The sequence below is a fragment of the Drosophila melanogaster genome, chromosome 2R, assembly GCF_000001215.4.
Source record: "Drosophila melanogaster chromosome 2R".
Lineage (NCBI taxonomy): Eukaryota > Metazoa > Arthropoda > Insecta > Diptera > Drosophilidae > Drosophila > Drosophila melanogaster.
In genome coordinates, this window is record NT_033778.4 from 9993809 (window position 1) to 10015852 (window position 22044).

Below are 22044 nucleotides of genomic sequence, written 5' to 3' on the forward strand. Positions count from 1 at the left end.
GTCCAATTTAGTCATCAAGAGTACTAACCAAATCCATACTGTTCCCATTTGAAAATATCATTTCATTTGTTTTATCGCATTTATTAAACTTGTATTAATTCGTCATGTTTGCTTTTTCTGGTTTTCAATTGTTTTTTCACTTTTATTTTTATTAATTCTTTGCGACATAACAAGGACATCTTAATATGAAGTTAGTTGAATTCTTTCATATTTAAATAATCATTATCGCTTCGGTCTTATAAATAAACTTTCTTTGCCATTCTTTTAACCGCTCGTTAATTAAATCAATGTTTTGGCATCGGTAAATGATAATAAGGGAAATAATATTAATAATAATGTTAATGGCAAAAGCAGGAAACTTTGAATTTGATTGGCTTTTTAATGCGTTATTGCAGCTTCTTCGGCGCTTAATTTAAATGAAATGTGTGCTTCCTTTTCTCTCAGTGTCTACACCTTCAATTCTGCAAATATGCTTTTGTTTTGTTTAGTAATACATACTCTTTATTTGTTTTTCTTTTCTTTTCGTTTGTATTTGTTTTTCTCTTATATTTTTGTTACACATACATAATTAATACGCTTTATGCATAATTACAACACAACAGTTAAAATACGAATAGGCTTTACTATTTTTGTATTTAATGAACTCTTTCATCTGTGACTTTAATTTGAAGTTTGCGCATTTAGAGCTTGTCATCGGTGATTTCAACGATTTTTTAAATATTCTTTTATTTTTTTGAGCTTTGCTTGATGACAGTATTCAACATGGCTTGTGTGTGTGCGTGTGTGTTGTTGTATTGGGTGGAGTGTGTGTGCGTGTTGTGGTTGTTGGTTTGTGGAAGAAAATGGCCAGCACTTTCTGCACCTTAATTAATTTCTATAACTTTAATCGCTTGATATAATTGTTATTATTTATGTTTTTCTCGAACTCATCTCCTCGCGTTCTTTTTGTTTCGAAAATTTCCAAGAATTTGTTGCTTTAAAGTCTTGAACATAGACTAGACACCAATTAAGATTAAAAACATACTTTTATATACTTTAGTTGTATTATTCCATGCTGGCAATTTTAACTTCTTGCAGCAGCCATACAATTTTACACATATGATATTTTCGGTTTCTTTATATGTAGTTTCTTTTAGCTTTGAACACCTGTCGACTGTTGGTATGCCAGTTGAATTGTTTTAATTTAATTTAATTTAATATTATACCTACGTATTTATGCAAGTTCATTGATTATCCCTCTACGATTTGTTTAGTTACGCTGTTTGTTCAAAACAATACGGTTACACTCATATAAAGTAGTTGGAGTCGTTTAGATTTAGATTTAGGTTTAGGCGTTACCATAGTTTAAGCTCATTCAGTTATATAAATAGAGATATAGGTATGTTTTTAGGTATAGGGTAGTAGTACAGGTATTGAACAGCAACAAAAACAGTGGGACATACTAAGTACACATTATCCAGGCCATCGATATTGCTTTGATTCGTTTTCGCCGTGGCCCGAAAAAGGATATAAAGGATATAAATACATATATGGATATATCGAAAAGCGGTCTAAGCAATTATCCCCTGGTGCGCTGGTGCACTCCACTTTTCCTTTTCCCGTTCTCAACCCGCGCTCTCAGCTCTAATTTTCGTATTTTTCGCTAGTTTTTCTCAAAGTTTTCTAAGTTGATCCCATGCAACGTATTGATTGTGCCTTTAGCATTACATATTTGTTTTCATTTCGTTCCGCTTCGAGAACTGAATAACAAAATAACATCCTCGTGTGCCTATTGTGAGATCGCTTTAGGAAGTGGAAAGCCTTCATCATCTCGGGGACCTGCAAATCTGATATCTTTCCCACTCTCCGATGCTTCTTAGTACATAGACTAGTTACATACAAACATTAATTGGTTGTTGGTTTTGGGGTTCCCCAAGCGAATACTTTTCGATTCTGGGGTAAGTATCTCCCGATTGATGTGGGAACTTAGCTGATGTGTGTGTGTGTGCGCGTGTGTTTGTGTGTTCTATTTGCTCTTATTTGATATATTTTGCTTACTTTTCGCTTATCAGTAACTAGCAGCCAATGAAACAAGTGATTGCGTTATTTTCTAAATTATGAATAAATCAATGGATAACAAAAAGTTATGAATAAACAAAACTTAAATTAGTATTTTTAACATTTCCGTTGAGCCAATCGTTTGTTGTTGCTTCTCTTTGCTGATTGCATTTGAATTCAGTTTTGCCGAATTAAATACATTACAAATTACAATTGCTAAATACATACAATACAATTCTTGCTTAACTCGCCAGCTTGCTTGCTTTTCTGTTTTGGATAAGAAACATGGCGAAGCTTCTTCCCAACATGATCAACACTATCTCATCATCATCATAATCATTATTATCGTAGTATTATAGATTAATTTCAATTATCAATTATTCATGATTAAGTTTAAATGATTTTGTGTCCTTGTGTTTTGTTTGGTATTTGTGCATTGCTGTGGCTTGTGATCTGCTCTTATCTGCTGTCCGTAGAGTTGCTCAATTAGAAAGAAACATGGTTACAAATTAAAATCCTAAGAAGCCTGCAAGTGACCTTTCACTTTCAGTTGCCGTGTGTTCTAGCTGTTGATGGTGGTGGTTGTTGTTGGTTGCTTGGTTGCTTGGTTGGTTGTTTTGTTGGTTGGTTGATTGTTCAGACTTTTTATCGTGTATCGGTGATATTGTTTTTGCTGCCGAATATCTTCACCAACTGCGACTCGTAGTCGTCAATGTTGCGCTTCATAATATCCATGCAGGGACCCAGCAAACGCTCAAAGGCCTTGACATCGAGGACTAGATGAAAAAGTGGTATAATCATTAGTTAAGATCAACTTAATAAAACGCATCTGAAACACTTAGTGCATGCTGAGGATGTTGGGATTTCTTGGGAACTAGCTGTTTAGTGGTACTTATTAAACAACATATGTATTAGCCACACCACACACCAAATCCAATTATAAGTATAAGTTCTTGATCACCACAGGCCCCACTATATCATCTGCATTTCGATCTCTTACCGATCCATCAACCTTTAGTGCCTGTGTCAGCTTCAGACATTGAAATTTTCATAGTGCTGTGGGTTTAATTTCAGGAATGATGTGGATGTTCCCATAACATGTAACATCTTGTGCGTGTGTGTCGGAACGAAACTGGCTTTATTTACTTTCTTAAATTTTGTATAGCTCTGGTTTGATTTGAATGATGGTATATGGTACAATTGCAAATTTGGAATAAAATAAACTATACAAATAAGAACGCTTCAAACTGATTTCTTCACAAATTCGTATTACGGCGGGCCATGTCGGTGAACATTTGCTCATAGATCACGATATTGCGCTTGAGTACATCGGTCAGGAAGCCCATGATGCGCTCAAAGGCCTCTGTGTCTAGGACTGGACGGATTTTTGAGTTAAATTATATAAATTTAATGTATATTTTTTTTTAATTAAAGGACCCATTTTCATGACCGCATGTCTTAGCAACTTGCGAAAAACTTTAAATCCATCTTTGAGACTTAAATCAATTTTGATCAATCAATTAGGGCCATGAAAATGGGATTCCAACTATTACTACTACTACTTCTACAACTACAAAGCTAATTAAGCGGCAAGTTGCCGAAATATTCGCGCAGATCCTGTTCCAGATAGCGATATCCACTAATGCTACGCTGAATGCCCCCACTACACTTTCCCATTAAGCGTTCGAAGCAAATAACATCCAGGACTACACACAGTGCACAAAACATACGAGGAATGGGGCATGGGACGTGGACGGGACAAAGAACAAACAAAGAACAAAAGCATTAGGGATTAGGTCAAGCGGGGGATCGACTGAAACGCTTTCCGTGTAGCCATTCCGCCGGCCAGGACACTCACATGCTAGCTTGACGACGCCGCCCGTGGCGTAGACGGATGCTGCCCGGGGTCGATGTGTCACCAGCGCCAGCTCGCCGAAGTACTGTCCCTTGCCCAGCTGGGAGATCTCCACCTCGGCGTCGTCCTGGTCCATGCGCACGGACACCGTTCCCTCCTCAATGAAGTACATGCCGTCGGCGGCGTCACCTGGGAATCGGTCAAAAAATCGCTGACATTAGGAGGGCTCCAAAAGGTAGAGAGGAAACTCTTTTTTTTTCTAAAGTTCAACCAATCTTTGCAGCTTAAAGTGATGATATATTTAAGTAGTTATATTTTTGCGGGTATGAAATAAACATTTTATGGAAATCACAATAAATTGCGAATTAATTCCATTAAATCCCAAGATTATTAATAAATAATTATAACAATTTAAAAGGTTTCCCTTGAGGTTTTTGGTTTTCTTTACCATTCCATCGGTTTAATTTCTATTCCTCGCAAAATTGAATTACACAATCCACAGAAAAATAGCAAAGATTGCACGTTGATTCACCTCAGGGAGTTGGTCCCCGAACTTTGCCATTCACTTACCCTGTTTGATGATGCGTTCGCCATTGTCGTAGCTCTTCGAAACCAAGGCATCCGCCAGATTCATGCGTTCGTAGTTCTGGAGCACAAGAGAGATGGGTGATATATGATATCGATTGGGGGAGCAATGGGACCGAAGGGACTCACCTGCAAGGCCTTCAGCATGGGCACGCTGTTCAACAGCTCCTCGTACATTTTCCGCTTCCTGAAGGCCGACTTCAAGAGGATGCGGCGGAAGGTCTGGCGATCCATGGCCCAAAGTAGACCACTCGTTTCCGCCTGCACGGTGGCCGCTCTAGATATTTAAGTTCAACATTAGAGACATGTCTATGCATATATATATACTTATGTATACAGCCATTAGCACATTGTAATTGTGGCTCAGACAGCGCGGAAAATTTGACTAAATGAATCGATCAAATACGAGAGTCGCACATACCTGGGCATATTGTAGAGCAGCGCTAATTCACCGAAGAGTCCAGTGTGATTGTAGGTGTTAATGTGCTTGTCATTAATATAGACTTTGTAGACGCCACTGTGAGAAAAGGGATAAGTGAAAAATGCGGGGGTTACGAGGTTATCGGGAAAGCACGAAAAATCCACATTAATTGAATGCAATTTATAATTGATGCGCTGCGTGTATGTGTGCTCATCAATATGCAAGTACTCATTAATTGCCATATCAAATACTAATTCGCATTCAAACACGAATTAATTAAGCCGCTCGCAAATGAATGAGCTTTCTCTTGCCAGCGTGAGTAATTTTGCGGTTAAAGTTCTTTGAGTCCATTCTAAAATGGTTAATTCGCATCCATATATACAATATATATGGAAAATTTGCTCGATTGCGGTTTATGTTGTTCTTTGCTGTAGCACGAAGTTGCGCTTATATCTGCAGCATTGATGAATTTAAACAAATATTTGTTTTATTCAAAGTGAAATGCCACAAAATACCATAGTATTAGTACCATAGTAAAGCTTATCATTTTTCTAAACAGGTTTGCAATAATTTTAAAGAGAGTACTTCCATATCGATGCCAAGCTTAAGATAGCCCAAACAAAATCAGGAAGTTACCACAACTTCACGTTAACTTTTGGCAAACAGAAAGTGTGCATAATTCATGGAGTTTGATTGAAATTTGTTTTGTTTTACTTACGATTCAATAACATAAAAGTTATCGCCGTCGTCACCCTGGCGGATGATAAAGTCACCCGGCTGAACCTTTCGCTCGAACATGGCATCCAGGACTTGGTTCATCTGCGAAAACAAATCAGTTACAAGGGGCATGGTGTGGGTGTGTTTTTGGTGGAGCGCGGGAAGGGAAGCCAGCTTGATGGGGGATAATCCCCCGCAAAAAGGAAAACCGCAGGCAGACACTTATTCGGGTTAAACACTGATGCGTGTATGCCTGCTTCTTTTCCATCCCCCGAGAGACTTATGATTTATGTAGTGTATAGATGCGAACCTGCTCCTTCTCGAGGGATCGGAAGAGGAGGACGTTCTTCACCGACTCGACCAGCCGGGCGCGCTGCTCATCTGTCTTGGGGAACACGGCGGTGGCGCCATCATCGTCGTCATCCGCCTCCGGATCGTAGGCCTCGGCGAAAACTGATTTGCGACGCGAGCTGGCCATCACTGGTGGTTCCGCTGAATCACAATGAAACGAAACGAAATCATAAATCAGACATATGGTATATATTGTTTATTGAGTGCCTCTCAAAGTGTTTCCCATGGAAGGGCAACATCTTCATTTAATGAACGACAAAATGCCCAGCTATCTGGGCACTGGCATCAGCCTGGAATCTGCTGGTCTGGCACATCTCATGCTGCGCCACAATTGCAATTCAAATGAAACTGCAGAGGAGCTCGCATATCAACGACAGGCAGCATAATCCAATGGAATTTAGAGCCATGTACGGAAAACCCAGAAAGCATCTGCACAAATTTTTCACTCAGCTTCAGGCTTTTACACCGGAAAAGATTCATTTCCAGATATTAAGATATTATCAGATATTAAGATATTTTTAAAGAAAGTTATTACCCGGCTATTAAGTGAAATTGAATTCGATACAGCTTTGATGTACCTTTATAGAATTATAACATATTTATTTGTTTGTTTTTCCAAACAAAAAACAATTTGAATCTGTTTTCCATTGTGTTCCACACTTTAAAACATCAGAGTCACTGCTAAAATTAGAATGGGTTGGCGAACTCTTTGACCTTTTTTTGCGTGTGACAATCCCAGATATGTACTATAGTTCGCAGAATGCCTTTCAGAAACAGCACAAATATGAGGCATTGTCCAGCTGACAGAATATTTGTTAAAACATGCGAGGCAATCAAGGCTGATCGTTTCACTTCCCTGCCTGCTACAGATATTTAAATGTTTGCCCAGGTTCACATGACCGCAAAACCGATTGCTGTAATTATACATTCAAACCGAGCACAACAACACCTTAAGTGCTCATGTTTTTGTCTACACACTGTATGTATTTTTGGTCAACGAAATTCGGTTTTTGCTTTGGCCAAGCAAAGCAAAGCAAAGCCACTACTCACCAGCCAATAAATTACCAGACACCTGAGTGGACATTTTCAATTGCACTAGTGCTGCTTTCTGTGCGTGTTTCCGAATTTAGTTACGATTTCAAATCGTTTGCAACGAGCGCGAAAATAAAAACCAGTTAGGCATGAACACGTTTAAAAATAAGTAGAAATAAAAATGTGTTGGGTGTGTATGTAACCCAAGGTGAATGATGTATGTAGACGCAAAAAAAAAGAGTGAAAAAAACCATACAAATCCAGCGCAAGCACCGAGCGCTTGGCTTTCCCGTCACACGCTGCGTATGCGTAATAAATATTTATGCACTCGAATGTTTGGCAAAGCCTTCAGCAAGTCAGTCGAAAATGTTTGTATATATGTGTGTTCTGTGTGTTCCACCACATCAAAATCACATAGTTCTGTTGCTGATTCGGTTTCTGATTCGGATTCAGATTTGGTTTTGTATTTGGATTGGCACAAAATGTTTACACTGCAGCCCGCAGTTTTGCACTCACAGTCGTGTCAAGTTGCCAGTTAGAGTGTCAACCTAATGATGCAATTACGCAACAGTTTCCCAGGCACGCATTCTGGATTTCCCTCAAGTTTACCTAAACGCCAAAGGCCACAAAAATTGTAAACCTAGACGGGACAAGTGCACGTCCATTTCCCCTCCAGATAAGTATTTATCCAAGCCCTGTATGTATATACACCCATCTCGTCCGTCTAGTCTGTCTGTTTGCATTGTGTGTGGAGCAGTAGAGACGCCCACGTTCGAAATCTTGGATGGCAATTGCCTCCGTGATCTGTTCTGGTTTGTATTGCAGCCGAATGTGCAAGGTATGTTGAGATTTCTGATTTACAGTCTGGTAATTAGAAGAAGATTTGCAAACGTCTATCAATCACATAAACTTACGTTTCCTTATTTATGGGATATTTGATTTTTCAACATGGAACTATCTAGTCAAAACTGCGCACAATATTTTTCAAAATATTTATTCGATGTTGTTTTGAGACCATCACAAGATTGAACTTTATCATCTTTAGATTTAGATCTTTCTTTGCAACTGAAAAGTAATTAACACTCTAAAATAAAGTGCAACTTCTTCTTTGGTATTCAAATTGAAATCAGATTGTATACTAAGCTAAATCCTTGCTTTGGTCAAAAACGAAAACTAATTGAGGCAAAGTGTTTTGCTTACGGGAAATATTTAGATTTGAAAGATTTTAGATGTCAACTCAGTACGCTGGCAAAACTTTGAATATCATTTGGTAATTGATGCACCGAAAGTATTTCAATTAAGTAAGTTTCTTGCTTCACAAACACACATGCACTCAGGCAAATAAGCTGGGGAATTCAATTAAGGATGGCAAATAAAAAGTTGTCTACATTAATTTCATTAGCGGAGTGAAACAATAGCAACGAGAACGACTGCGAGTGACGGCAACGAGAGATCGAGATATATATGTATATATATTTTTATATAGGACGACAACTTCCGACGCTGATGACGTGAGCCGGAATGAATGAATGGATGAATGAGTGAATAAATGAATGCCTGGCCAACAGGCAAACGGGCTCAAAAACTGAGTGACAAACCGACTGAAGGACGGTTTTGGATGTGCGTGCTATCCTTGTGACGTCCTGCGAGCGACTGAAAGTGCCAATGGTGCCACAAGAGGCACAGCATCGCCGCATCGCAGCATCACCAACCACATCGCCATCCACGTCCGCTGGAGTCGCTGATGACAGGCAAACGTCAAACCAAGGCGGAAATAGTGCCTGTAAGTAGGCAGCCCAACACGCCACTCAAGCGGTCCAGTGTTAGTCGGCCGTCTATTTATACAGCTCCCTGTGTGTGTGTGTGTGTGTGTGTGTGTGTGTGGGTGGGTGTGTGCCAGCTGTCTGTCGCTTTGTTGGCTAAGCACTGAGAGAAAAGACCCCCCAGTTGGACAACACTTGGTTTCGCAAACAAAACGATCTATTGTACTGGAAATAACACTTATTTACAGGAAAACAGCTGCTAAAAAGACGTTTCAAAGCTTTAGTTTAATACATTTTAAGCATATCCATCGTACATATTATTATCATTCCGTACAAACAATGACACCCATCTAAATTCTTTCCGTGCTGCGTTATAAATAGCAGCACCACTTTGCTTTGTCTTGATTAACATGAGCATTCCCTCAGCTTTTTCATATAAGCATTCATATACACATTATTATTAAGCGCAACAGGAGGACGCTCCGTTGCAGAGCAAATAGGATGGATGAAAGGAAAGAGATGGCATTTCCGTTCAGGTTGGGCCACCGAGTGCCAGCCTGGAGTCCTGCCACAAACGCTGCTGGCATGTCAATAATGTTGAAATGTAACTCACTCCACTCGACAACCGCCCAGCCCCCGCACCCCTCAAGTATAAACCACCGCCCCCTTCCCACGGGGCGTGTCATGCGCCCTGTGTGCCCGATGAAGCGTATGCGGCTGCTGAGCTGTTCATCAGTATGCTTCACTGGTCCAGCAAGTCCTGCAAAACATAACCCTCTGCCTGCCCATAGCCTGGCCATACGCTCATCCATCCGCCCGTTGCTCCTGCTTTTTACCTCGGTTTGATGCTGTGGCCAACGGGAGTGTTAATAAAATGTACCATGCCAAGCGCATACCTTTGACCACCTGCCAAAACACACACACACACACACACACACACACCTTATTGAGCCACAAAGGCCTACGCGGCGTATGCGCGATATTAATGTCTCAGCAAGTTTAAAGCCCAAAGTTAAACAGAAACTGTTCTGCAAGGTTTCCGGCCACGAATAGACATCAAAGCACAAAAATACAGATTCCGATCGATGGGAAATCCAAGAGGGCGGAAAAGCCTGGTAAGTGGGCGGTTGGGCTGGGACTGGGCGTGGCCAGTAGCTATTTGCGTGCCATTTTCGCTTCAGTTGCTGGCAGAAGCTGGAAGCAATTTCGCTGGCTTCACTGGGCATCCAAAGCGGATGAAGTTGGCCATGGCAGCCAGACGTTAATAGTGAGACAAAGGTCTAAAACTATAATGCTTTTGAATCCGGAATGAATATGCTGGAAGTTTGGTGGTTCTAGCAGGCACTAGTTATCGAAATGGATTACAAATGGAAAGTTTTCCACAATTTAAATGTATCCATTAATTAACTATATGTTTCCAGCAAGCTATCTAAAATATATTTTGTATATATGAGAAAGCATCTCCTTTAATACCTTTTAAAGTTTGATCTTTTGTGTTGTAACTTATGAGTAGAGTAAGTACAAGTTTATCATTCAGTTACTTTTTAAGCAAGATATAGATGTATAATCTTTATAATATAATCCTTCAACCTAGTTAAAGCCCCTTCAACTGACACAAGCTAGTTGGCGTTTTGAAAGTCTGACTGTGAGTGGATCTAGTATTCAAGTAGCAAAAGGATTGGCAGCTGCAAGTTGGCTCAGCTCTTCGGTCTGCTGTGTGCACAATTAATAGATTTTTAATGACAGCAGCAGTGTGCCCCATTTTATCTGCCACCCCAAGTCCGCCCGGCCGGCAGTCCACCCACTTGACATGGCGTCGTCCGCCTCCTCCCTCGAGGGCTGCGTGTTTGATTAACCGGAAGATAAACACGCAAAAGGAAGCTGTGAACAAAAGCCCGCAGACAGAGGAGGCCCACCCAGTGGGGCAGAAACGGGAGCAGAATCTGGAGCAGGATCAGGAGCAAATTGAACGCGGCCAAAGCTTCATCAGCATCATTATTTAATTTCTTATTTTGTATGCTCGTGGTGGGAGCCCAACGATTTATGGCCATATGCGTGGCCCAGGCTAATTATCTGAACACGTGCCGCAGGAAAAAGCTCGAAAGGATGGTAAAATCATCTGAGGCACGGAAAAAACTTTTCAATTTCGGCCAGCCAAATAAATCTTGATTTCCCCCGACCTATTCATGGCCAAAAAAATTGGCCAGAATTGTCGGGGGAATTACACCAGCAGATTGTCTATATGTCGAACCGAATTGACAGAGATTTGCATCCACTACGCAGTAGTTCATGGAAAATCGCTTGGCCGGAAATGGAGCACGGACTGGGTGAAAAGAGCTCTGAAAAAAGTATGTGTATGTGTATGTAGTTGCACTTTTTAACTATCCCCGGCAGGAATTTTCCAACACGCAGCAGCAGAAAATGCAAAATGTAGAGGACTTTGGGCTGGCAGTTAAGCCAAGAAAAAGTTGACAGGACACGCAATCGAATTGCTTTGTAAACGAAAATAGAAAAAAAAAGAAGAGGAGCACAACGGATTCCGGCAGCTTAAAGAAGCTGCTCGAATAAAGTAGAACACTCCACTTACCATCGGCATCCTGTGAGTTGACGCTCAGCTGGTCATCGGTGCTTTGATCCGTGTGAGAGACGCTCGGGCGTTCCGACTGCAGTTTGGTGAAGTACTCCACAGCGTAATCGATCACATCCGGCGGTTGTTCCACCAGAAAGGAGATCGAGAACTGCAGCAGCACCTCCTTCAGCTCCTCGGGCACCTGGATCCTTCGACTCGAATCGCTCGACATATTTGTGCTGCAAAAAGGAAGTGCAAGAGGATTGTGCTTAATTGAATGTGAATATATTCGTATATGAATGTGTAAGTATTAGATTGATTCACATTTTGAAAGAACAGCATAAAGTAGGCAGATCGTATTCGATTTTCTAAATATACTGCGAAATAAATATGACTTAATGGTCAGTAGCTCAGCCATTTGGTGTATGCATAAACATCTTGTTCTTGTCAATTTGTTAATTTAACACAGTTTAAATAAGCTAAAAACTGCGACATGTAATGATTAACCTGTCACCTTTCTTTATAGACTCTTTATAGTTTTGCTACAAAGAGTAAATCCATCCATGTAATCACCTTGAATCTTATTTATTTAATTAATATGCACACACTTATCCGCTTTCGCCAAGAGATATCAGAAACATAGTTTCATGCACAACTGATTCGAGTGGAAATACATGGAAAAGTACTGAAAGCGATGCTCGGCACTCATTTGATTCACTGCAAGTGCAATGGGACACCCGAAAAGTGTGAATCCATTTGGGTTTCAGCAAAGACCCTAGAATAACAAGATGCGTAACGCCATACGATTTTTTGGCACACGATTTTTTGGCCGTGGCTCTAGAGGTGGCTCCAGGCTCTCTCGAATTTTTGTTAGAGAGCGAGAGAGCGAAGAGCGCTACAGCGAACAGCTCTTTTCAACGCACAAAGTGATAGCAGACAACTGTATGTGTGCACACGTATGCTCATGCATTGTAAATTTGACAAAATATGCCCTTCACCTCAGAAGTTCTTAGACTTTCAATCTATATTATTTTTGATCAATTGGCACCATGCGAAAAATTCTTGTTTTGCATTGCCTTAACGTTATTATTATTTGAAAATAGGTTAGAAATAGCCAAATCTATGTACATATTATCAAAAAAATACATTTCAAAAATGGCTTTATATTAGAATATTTGTCATTAGAGTATTCATCTTGCGGCGTGTGAAAAATTAATAAGGAAATGATTGTTGAGTGCTTGTGTCCGCACTTCGTGCCTCAAGATATGAACAAAGTAAAGACACTAGAATAATTCTAGTGTCTTTGATATTACTTTTGCAATAAACAGTTATCATATTTACTTATTTAGTATATTTATTAAATCATTTGACTTAATATGATGTAACATTAACATTAAAAGTGTTTCAAAAAAAATATTTCGCTTTTAAAAAATTGTCAGATGAGAGACAAATTAGAATTAAACATAAATATAAATGTGTAAACGGTAGCTAATTCGAGCGGCGATTTTAACAAACAAATTTAAAAAGCTTTAAAATTATAATATTCAGGGCGCGAATTTTTAAAAATTTTTTTATTTTATCATATTGCTAGGAAATTGGCAAAAACTACCCTAATATGTACCATGTAAATTCGTTTCTTCGATCAGAATTGATTTCGGCCCGAAAATCGTCTTCTAGCACAACACGCACACTTATACGCGTTCTCGTCTCTTGTTTTTACTCACACAAGCAAGCAAATTATATTTTTAGATTTCTTACGCTCTCAGCGGGAGTGAGCCGAAAGAGAGTAATTTTGGCCGTCACCAAAAAAGTGGCTGCATAGTGCCAAACCAATGTATGGCCGTTACGCATCTTGTTATTCTAGTGTCTTTGGTTTCAGGGACAGATGCGGCATTGGATGGTATTCCGAGTTCGACCTGCGGCCAGTGGTCACCTGCTGGCTGTCGCTCATTTGGGTGGCAATTACCCGCCCGCATCCCCTGATCCGATCCATCATCACCGTGTTTCTCATCACCACCACCCGTCCGTCCATCAATCCAAATCCAAATCCAAGCCGAACTCTGCTCATGGCTCATGATTCAACATTGCACAATTTGAGATTTTGGTTTGACTGGGTCGTTCGGCGAAACGACTGACGTGAGATTCATGTTAAATTTCAGTTCTACCCAAAAACGAGCTGCGACAAATATAATTTACGAGTAATTCACTTTTCACTTGGGTTTCTTTATTTTTATAGAAATTGCTTTCGATGGCGTAGTCTTTTCGATTCGCAGTAAAAGGCTACATGAGGTCGCAACTGCTGATGCATTTAAAAACGTGCTTATAAAACACTTTTAGTCGCCACAGATAGCGAATGGTTATTGTTTGAGTAATGAGTGTTGTGATGTGATTCACTGTAGATAACCAAGGAATTATTATAACACATTTATCTAAGCAGTTGCAAACACTGCGTACCATAAAGTTCCCATTTTGCTGATTATGGGTTAGAAAAATCTTCCTATATCATTATTTTAAGATATTTAAATATCTGAAGAGTTTACTTGTACATGAACTCACTTTCCTGCCTGTGAATTAATTGTAGACCTTATTTCTCAGCCCCGCTGGTTTTATCCTAGAAATCTGCCCCCTTTTTTTACATTTTGTCGTCTGCACAACCAACAAGTAACTTAAATTTTAAGCATCGGCATAAATATTTATAAGTTTCCGTCAAATGTGCGTAATTATGTAAATTGAGTATTGAGACTTGGCCCAGGGAATGGTATGATTTCCTGGAGGCTTTCAGCAACTTTTGCCCACAACATTTATTCGCCCTAATTTGAAAATTAATTCCTGGCTGCGCAAAATACTTTGGGTTATTGTTCTTCTGTTCGCTGTTGTTTCATCCGAACTTTTTCAATTAGGTTCATTAATATTCAACTTGCCCTGCGGCCTGCATTGGAACAAATAAATATTTAAAACTAATAAAGGTTTGCTCCGCCCACCAAACAAGTCGCGATTGCGATGAAAATTTAATTGAAATATCTATCGACTCAATAACCAATTGGGCGTTTAAGTGCCCCCAACTGATTGGCCTGGCCAAAAGCCGACTATTGACTGACTTTTTGTTTTTTTTTTTGCTCAGTTTTTCACTTTTTATTTGCTTTTTGCTTTTGGCTCGGCTGAGAGCATTGGACATTAGGCGGTGCAATTGCAATTAGAGTGGGTCAAGGTGGTTCACTCAACGCACTGCAATCACACGAACGGCAATTGCACAGACAACTGAGAAGCTATAAATAGTTGGGCTCGAGTAATAAGAGGCTGAATGAAAAGTCCACCGGCCGGCCCCTCGCTTTTCTCGCTTTTCCACCCACAGCAGTCAAGGATTTGGGTGCGAGGTGGTTGGCAAAAAAAAAAAAAAATATAAATAGAAAAGTTAACGGAGAGCACACAAGAAAGAAAAGTTAAACCATTTTCATTTCCTCACAATTTCCGCAGCTGCCGGTAAAGGAAGGTAAAAAAAAAAAATGCACAACCATTTCGCCGGCAGTTATAGACGGAATATACGAGTATATACGAGTATAGAAATATCTACACATTCGTAAATCGAGCCAAGTCAGCTGACTCAGACTTTAATACGCGCAACCTACGAATTTAACTGAGTTAAGCTGATTAAATTTCATAAAAAAAAATAAAGATAATAACTTGATTACAGCCAGGGGTCTTTATGACTTTTTATCGACTAATCACATTTGACTAGATTGCGCTTTTCGCACTGGAAAATGAAAAACACCAGCCAAAAAGTATTGCAAATAGTGGAATTTTTTGTAAAATAACTAAATACTTTGAAGCTCGAATGCAAATGCAAATCTTCTTCTGGTGTAACCTCTTCTTCATTTATCGATTACGTTCTATAAAAAGCAACTTTATTATGGGCTATAAGCTATTCAAATGGGAATGGAAGTTCTTTTTTTTCGACGAAAAACAGTTGATGGAATTTCGCTGGGTATCTATATTTCTATCGTACTTTAGCTGCATCTGTTTTACGTTGTCATTTCCATTAAAATGTTCATTTATATTCGCGTTTTGCATTCGCATTCGCACTCGCATACCCATTCCCCTAATGGAATATCCCGAGTTTCGGTTCGGTTCGCGTCTCTATCCGCTGGCCAGCATCATCATTATCGTCATTATGGTCATTATGGTCATCATCAACGGTGGCAGCGCTTTATGGGATTAAGGCAAACTAATTTTGCCAGCACACCCAGCCACATGGTAAACTGTTGCACCCACGGAGGACCCGATGCTATCCTCCATCCGGAGGGCCATCAAAATGATTACGGCTTGGTTATGCGTGGCGAGTTAACCATGTGCATATGACTTTCATTTTAATGTCATTTTTACTGCAGCCGCAGGTGTACATAGATGCAGGTGGTGGTGAAAGGTGAAAGCACCTAACCGCACCCACCCACCGTCGACGTTGGCCACCCACAGTGGGTGGTGGACATCCTCGGGATGCCCGACCTTTTGCCCCATCATCCTCGCATGTTTGCGCTTTTACAAAATTGCGAAATTGAGTTTTGTGCTGGCAACGAAATTGAATCCAACTTTAAAATTGCATTTACATTTGGAATCGGTTTTATGCTCTCCATTCATAATGAATGGTTTGAATTATTCAAGGGATACATCGCTGAATGCCATGAACATTTGCTGAAAAACTTGAAGCATCTTATTAAGTGGATAAAACTAACAACAGCTTTAAAACTAGTTTATTTCAAGTATGCTATTGATATACAAATATCAATTATTTTTAGTAATTGGTTAACTTTCTTTTGACATGATAAAGCCCTTCGATATCAAATTTCAAAACAGCGATGATGAACCACATGGTAGGTCTGCAAACCTGCAAACAACCTTGAGGATTTCCTGTTCCCGAAAGGCCAGATGACACAAAATCCATATGGCGTTTGTTTTTGTTGCCCAACCGACCTGTTTTCAGGATCCTTCGTCGGAATTCTGTGTCAGTTGGCCTATCCAATTACGTCAACATTTCAGAAATGGGACACCTGTGCGTGGGTTTTGGGTTTTCGCTTTTTTTTTGGGGATTCAAGAGCGACGGCGGCCATCACAAGGTCTGCTCCAAATGACTTCATTAAGGAACGGCAGTAACCAGCAATGTGTGTGTGTTGTGTGCCTAATTAGCCAAACGACATGGACACATCTCGAATTTGATGGTCAGTTCGTGTATTCAACAGTTGGAAGACCTCAAACAAAGAAGCCCTCGAGGCGGTCTAATTATTATGCATGTCCCATGACCACATATCGAGGTCTGTCTGTGTCATTGACAGTGTTTCACCCAGATTCGAGCCCAGACCCAACCCAACCCTACTTGACCTCCGCCCACTCTATTGAATTCGAATTGGGTTAAGTGTTTTAATGGCACAACGGCAGGAGACAATTTGGTCCTCCAAGAAAAAGATTTTCCAGCGAGGCTGCAGCTCAAGTGCAGTGTCATTGCCTATTGTTTCATATGCAGGGAGTCTGCCAAAAAAAAGCAACCAGACATATCCTCACTTATTTTTTCATGACTCTGAATAGCATGCAATTAGGAAACTAATGAAATTGATATTCAAAATGGTAAAAACTTGAAAGGAATGGGAGAAATACTCGGACAAAGTCCGAAATTGAATTTTAATCGATTTTTGGTAGCAATTTTCATTTACTTTTGCTATGCTCTTTTTAGAAATGCATATTTTATTGCTGGAATCATTCATATGTAGGTTTGGTTTTATGACAATAGTAAACTAAATTGAAACTAATTTTTTGATAATCGTTACAAATTGCATTCCGATTGAATATTTTGGAACAATGGCGTTTTTATTAAGCTTGAAGTTAATTTTTCAATTTGCATTTCATTAGATTTCACGCACGATGTTGCGTACCTTTGTTTCACTTCACAAACTTTATTCCCGAACAGATTTCCTCTGTAATATTATTCTATTTTAGAGTTGGCCCTTCCCTGCATCGCTACTTCAAAATTTTACAAACATTATTTTGAAAAGTTTGAGCAAAAGTTTGCAACAACGTTTAATTTTACACCAGAAGCACCAATTAAATGAGAAACACTTTCCTGCTGAAAGCATTTCCCCAATGTTACCTGTTTACCTCCGATGCTTGAAGATTTTCCTGTGGCCCTGAAAGCGATGTTTATCTTTCGAATCTCGATTCAAATTTTCCGCCATCTTCAAGCTTGGTGAAAAGGTTTCCTCTTCCGGTCAATGCGTCAAAGTGGCAGCCCGGCAGATGCGGAAAAATAAGGCGGCAAGCACTTAATTCCCGTTGACATTTGGGGCCACAGGCGGGTGGGCTTGGCTACAACCAGACCAGACCCACCCCCACACCCCCTCTTGGAATATATACGTTATTTATATGTTAGTATTTTGACAACACAACGTATCGCATTCACATCAAAGCAATTTTAGGGCATACTTCAGGGCGCCGCCGGCACTTGAGCTCAAAATGCGCCACAGGACGAGAGGTTCAGACTTTTGGATCGTTTGCTCCATGTGTGTGGGGACTCCACGTATACGAGTATGTATGTATGTTTGTAGAGTATATATGTATGTTTATCCTGGACAGGAAGAAGAAGAAGGAGTCCCGCGAGTATTTGACGCAAATTTCACTTCGTCACGCAACTTTAATGGCGAATTTCTTATTTGTTTCTGCAACTGCCGCTGCTCTTCCACCTCTCTCCCTCTATGGCACACACCCAAGGGTTTGGAAGTAGAAGGTGCCGTCTCTTTCTCTGACGTTAAAGTAAAAAGGTCATCAGCTTGAAAATGTTTGTCAAAATACGACGCCTGGGTATTGATTTATTAACGCCCAGAAGAACACATGTCGTATGCGTAATGAGAGGGGCTCACTAAACGGATGGGAAAAGCGGGGAAAATTGGTGGAAGAGCAGGAGGGGCCGGGAAGCGGATGCGGTTTGCTGACTCACACATTGCAAATGCCCTTTGTTACAGGAATTATGTGTACATGTTAACAGAGAGAAAATGCAATTTGCGCAAGAGACAACGCTATAGTTAGCCATATCTATGACTATCAGATACCCTTTATTCCGCTGGTTGGAAGAAAAAATTATTATGGCTTATCAATGGAAATTGGCAAGAAAAATAATGCTTTCTATTATTCGTCGTTTTCTACACATTTGTTTTGATATTTTTCCCAGTGCATGTACATATGGATTTTATACAACGCGAATGGAACGCTTGAAGCTGTCAAAAGGAATTTTACAGCCCACGCGAAGCGAAAAAGAAAATTCACCAGGGCATACACACGATTTTATATCGAAGCATGCCCATATATGTATGTATGTGTGCAAGTCGCTTTTCGCATTCAATTTTCAACCGGAATGAGAGGGGCTATGGGTGGCACTGAGACAACGACTTGTCAGTTAACCTTTGCCATCTCTGGGCTTTTCCCTGGCCAGATACCCGGTCTCAATTGTTCTCCGCCCTTAGCTTTTCGCTACGGTCTGGAGTCAATTCAATTACTTTTTAATCTATTGGATTTGAAGACGCCCTGCAAGATGCACAAATCGCTTAACAATATTCTAAAATATGTCTGGCGATATCTAAGGATTTGGTTATACACTCAAATAATTTTCCTCAACATAGAAAAGAAGATAACTTATTTTAAATGCTATGTTCATTGTGTTACAATTATTTATCTAACAGAGAGTATCTTAAAGTTTTCCTGTTTAACCCAGACTCTAATTTCTCTTCTATTGATTAACAAGATGCCTTGCTTGGACTTCCAAGGAAATTCTATGAATTTGTCAAGGACCCGTCAGGTGTCTCACTTTCCATTAAGGACATCCCATCTGTTGGCTATAAATAGTTAAAATTCCCAATGCTATCTACGCACAATTTTAAGGCAGCTACTGCGGAGCGAGGCATCCCACCGATCCTTCCTGCCATCCGGCGATTATGGCCAGAATGATAAACTGCTGGATGGATGCTTAAATTGATGTCCATTAGCGTTGAATTAGTGAGCAATTATGTTGCCTGCTCGCTAGGGCGGGCAGCAGATACAGATACTCGTCTATAGATGGAGATTCAGATACTTTTAAAGGTGGCAGCAACAAAAGCAACAGCTTCTACCCCCGCGTATACATAAAACGCGATTACCTTCCAGTGAGTACAGTGAGCACTAAGGATGCGATTTAATATCTTGCGCTGTTGTACTCTTTTTTCTCTGAAAACGTTGTTTCACAATTACACACAAATCAAAACTAAAGTTGACCAAAAATGTCACAGACTAGTGGATAATTGTGCCATATGGAGTGTTCACTGTGCCATCCACCCTTCGGTGTGAGTACAGTAAACGGATGTGCTTGTATCTGTATCTGGGAGAGCCACCCTAGGAAAAGCGATTATGTGTTGTAACAAAACGTTTATCTACATTTGTTGCCGCCAACGCTCTTGCCCCATAAAAACGTTCCTAGATTCCATTCGCCTGTCGTTTTCCCAGTTTAATTTTAAACACGATTCTTCCTTTTCCTCGAACCATCTACCAAAAATTTGTTGCGCGTGTCAGTTTTTAACGGCGCGTGCTCAAAGCAAACAAGCCCGGCAAAAGGCAAAAAAAAAAACATTGGGTGAAAACAAAAAAAAAATGGAAATACTGAAAAGCGAATAACAAAACGTGAAGAAAAGCAAAACTTGCGCCCCAAGTTTTTCGGCAATTAACAACATGGCAGTATAGATAAAAGCAGAAACACACAGCAAATAGCAACAAAAGCCGAGTGGCTGAGTGTTTTTCGTTCCAGTTCGCTTGCCGCATTGATTGCCATTGCCCAATTCAAGACGATAAACTAAAAGGCCCAAAACGCGGATTACTACTACCAAACACTACACAGTCGAGCAAACAGCGCAAAAGAGGCCAATTTGTGGATATTATCTGGTCGGCTGTTTGCCCCGGAGTGCGAGTTCGCCGATAATTAAAAGTGTTCCAAAACGCAATTAACAACTCAGTAAGAGTTGAAAACGTTGATAACGACTATTTTCTAGGGGGTGTCCAAGGATTAATATTATTATTTTTAAAGCTTACCGCCTTATTTATAGAATTTAATTACCCGTTACAGCACTCTTAAGTCCTTAAGTTGGATATAGCTGATAGAAAGTGGTTAGCCGTTGTTTAAACTAATCAGATTGATTTAAGTTACATTACTCCTCGTATTTTTTGACGTTTGTGAACTCATCACTCATACAGGTCATGTTTTTATTATATCTTTTCACTTTCGAAATAAAAATAACCTTAACAAGTTTGTATTGCTCAGTAAATCATTCCACATAGTGACGAAAAGCACTGCATGAGTGTGAGAAAATGAGTTGACACCGTAAATGTTCTACATTTCCTTAACCCTAAGCACTTTAATATTAAATACAAATATGAGTTTACTTAACAAGTTGTAAGATTGTAGGACCTGTCTTTGCATTTCCCAGTAAATTAATGGAGCCACGCAAATGGATCCTTTGCCAACTTCCGATTACAGACAACATGACCATTGTTCTACAACTCGAGATACAAAAGCCGCATTTGGCATTTGCAAATTTGCTTGCAATTCGGCAATTACTGCAGCATACATTGTGGCATCAGAGATTGCAAGTATGCATGGCAAACTGAAATAGGATATACATACAGCGCAGATAGATACATGTACCTATGTACACATGGGTATATACTTTGTGTAGGCCCACCTACGCAATGCAATTAAGCCAACTCAATTAATTAGGCCTCAAACAAGGAGACGAGTTAAATAAACTGAAAGCTTTGCAAGCGGACTGTAATTATTCGTAGCTGAAATATCTAAATATAAGCACTTGAATGTGTGCTTTCTGTAACCAGGTCGCCTTGCTGGGTGTTTTCGTTTCCACCTTCTGGATAATTATGCAAAAAGCTGGTTGAGAAAGGTTTCTGCCTTGAAAATGGCAAAAAGAACGTAAACAATAGACAAAACAAGGCTTTCCTTGGCCGTCCCCCATTTTTTTTGCATGTGGGTTAATGTGCGAAATGTGCTAAGCGAACGCAAATTTTGTGTTTCGGTCTGTGCCATTTTGACGATATGCATGCATGAGGCTCCCCCATGGTCGCAACTCTAGCCACTCGCCACTTTATTATCCACCGTCCCCGCCCGACATTTATGCAAATCAGATCCAGATCTAGATCCGAATCCCCTCCCCCTGGCCAAACCAACGTCACTTGGCCTGCATAGCCGACTGCATTGGAAATCACTTAGCCAACAAGGAGACGGTGACGTCATGTGCATACAATTACAGGTCAACTCGATTAAACTGATTTTTTTAAGTAAACTACATTTTCAAGAAATAATGTGCCAAAAACTATTTTTCGAAACTAAAACAATTGAAAGCCGAAATAAATTTCAAATGCAGACATTTTAAGCACAGAGAAATAAAACAGAAAGTTACAAAGTAAAATAAAGTAAAAGTAAATTTAAATTCGGATTTGAAAATTTATATTACATTAAAAAAAATAGAGTAGTTAAAACTTTTAGAACTCTACGCCTTGTGTCTGAGGTTCGAAGAATGACATTTGCTTTATTATGCCAGCCAACAGTGTCCAACTTACGGAACCCAACCTATACTTCCAAGTGGCAGGAAGTGAGGTTGACAAGGCGAACAAGGCTGTTGTAGTACTGCAATCGCAACTGGCG

The 22044-nt window shown here is 40.0% G+C and overlaps 1 protein-coding gene and 1 non-coding gene across 5 annotated transcripts in view, besides 2 other annotated features; both read right to left on the reverse strand.

The window, feature by feature from the left end:
* Positions 1 to 81: 81 nt before the first annotated feature.
* The window catches only part of Pka-R2 (Protein kinase, cAMP-dependent, regulatory subunit type 2), a 32153-nt gene continuing 10190 nt past the window's right edge, over positions 82 to 22044 (reverse strand). The window contains exons 3-10 of one of the 4 annotated variants that reach the window (NM_165723.4): positions 11349 to 11569; positions 5926 to 6107; positions 5617 to 5717; positions 4899 to 4994; positions 4607 to 4754; positions 4463 to 4538; positions 3896 to 4081; positions 82 to 2813 (exon numbers count right to left, since the gene is read on the reverse strand). In NM_165723.4, the coding sequence (NP_724860.2) occupies positions 2683 to 2813; positions 3896 to 4081; positions 4463 to 4538; positions 4607 to 4754; positions 4899 to 4994; positions 5617 to 5717; positions 5926 to 6107; positions 11349 to 11562 (1134 nt within the window). In that variant the 5' untranslated portion in view covers positions 11563 to 11569 and the 3' untranslated portion in view covers positions 82 to 2682. Of the gene's footprint in view, positions 2814 to 3153; positions 3744 to 3895; positions 4082 to 4462; positions 4539 to 4606; positions 4755 to 4898; positions 4995 to 5616; positions 5718 to 5925; positions 6108 to 11348; positions 11570 to 22044 lie in introns of those variants that run through there. The other 3 variants (NM_078947.4, NM_001103781.3, NM_001103782.2) reach the window with 3 other exon arrangements.
* Positions 12098 to 13202: a mobile genetic element.
* mir-4967 (mir-4967 stem loop) lies at positions 18285 to 18391 on the reverse strand. The gene has a single exon (NR_048076.1). It is a non-coding gene; the product is annotated as a mir-4967 precursor RNA (primary transcript).
* Positions 18364 to 18434: a mobile genetic element.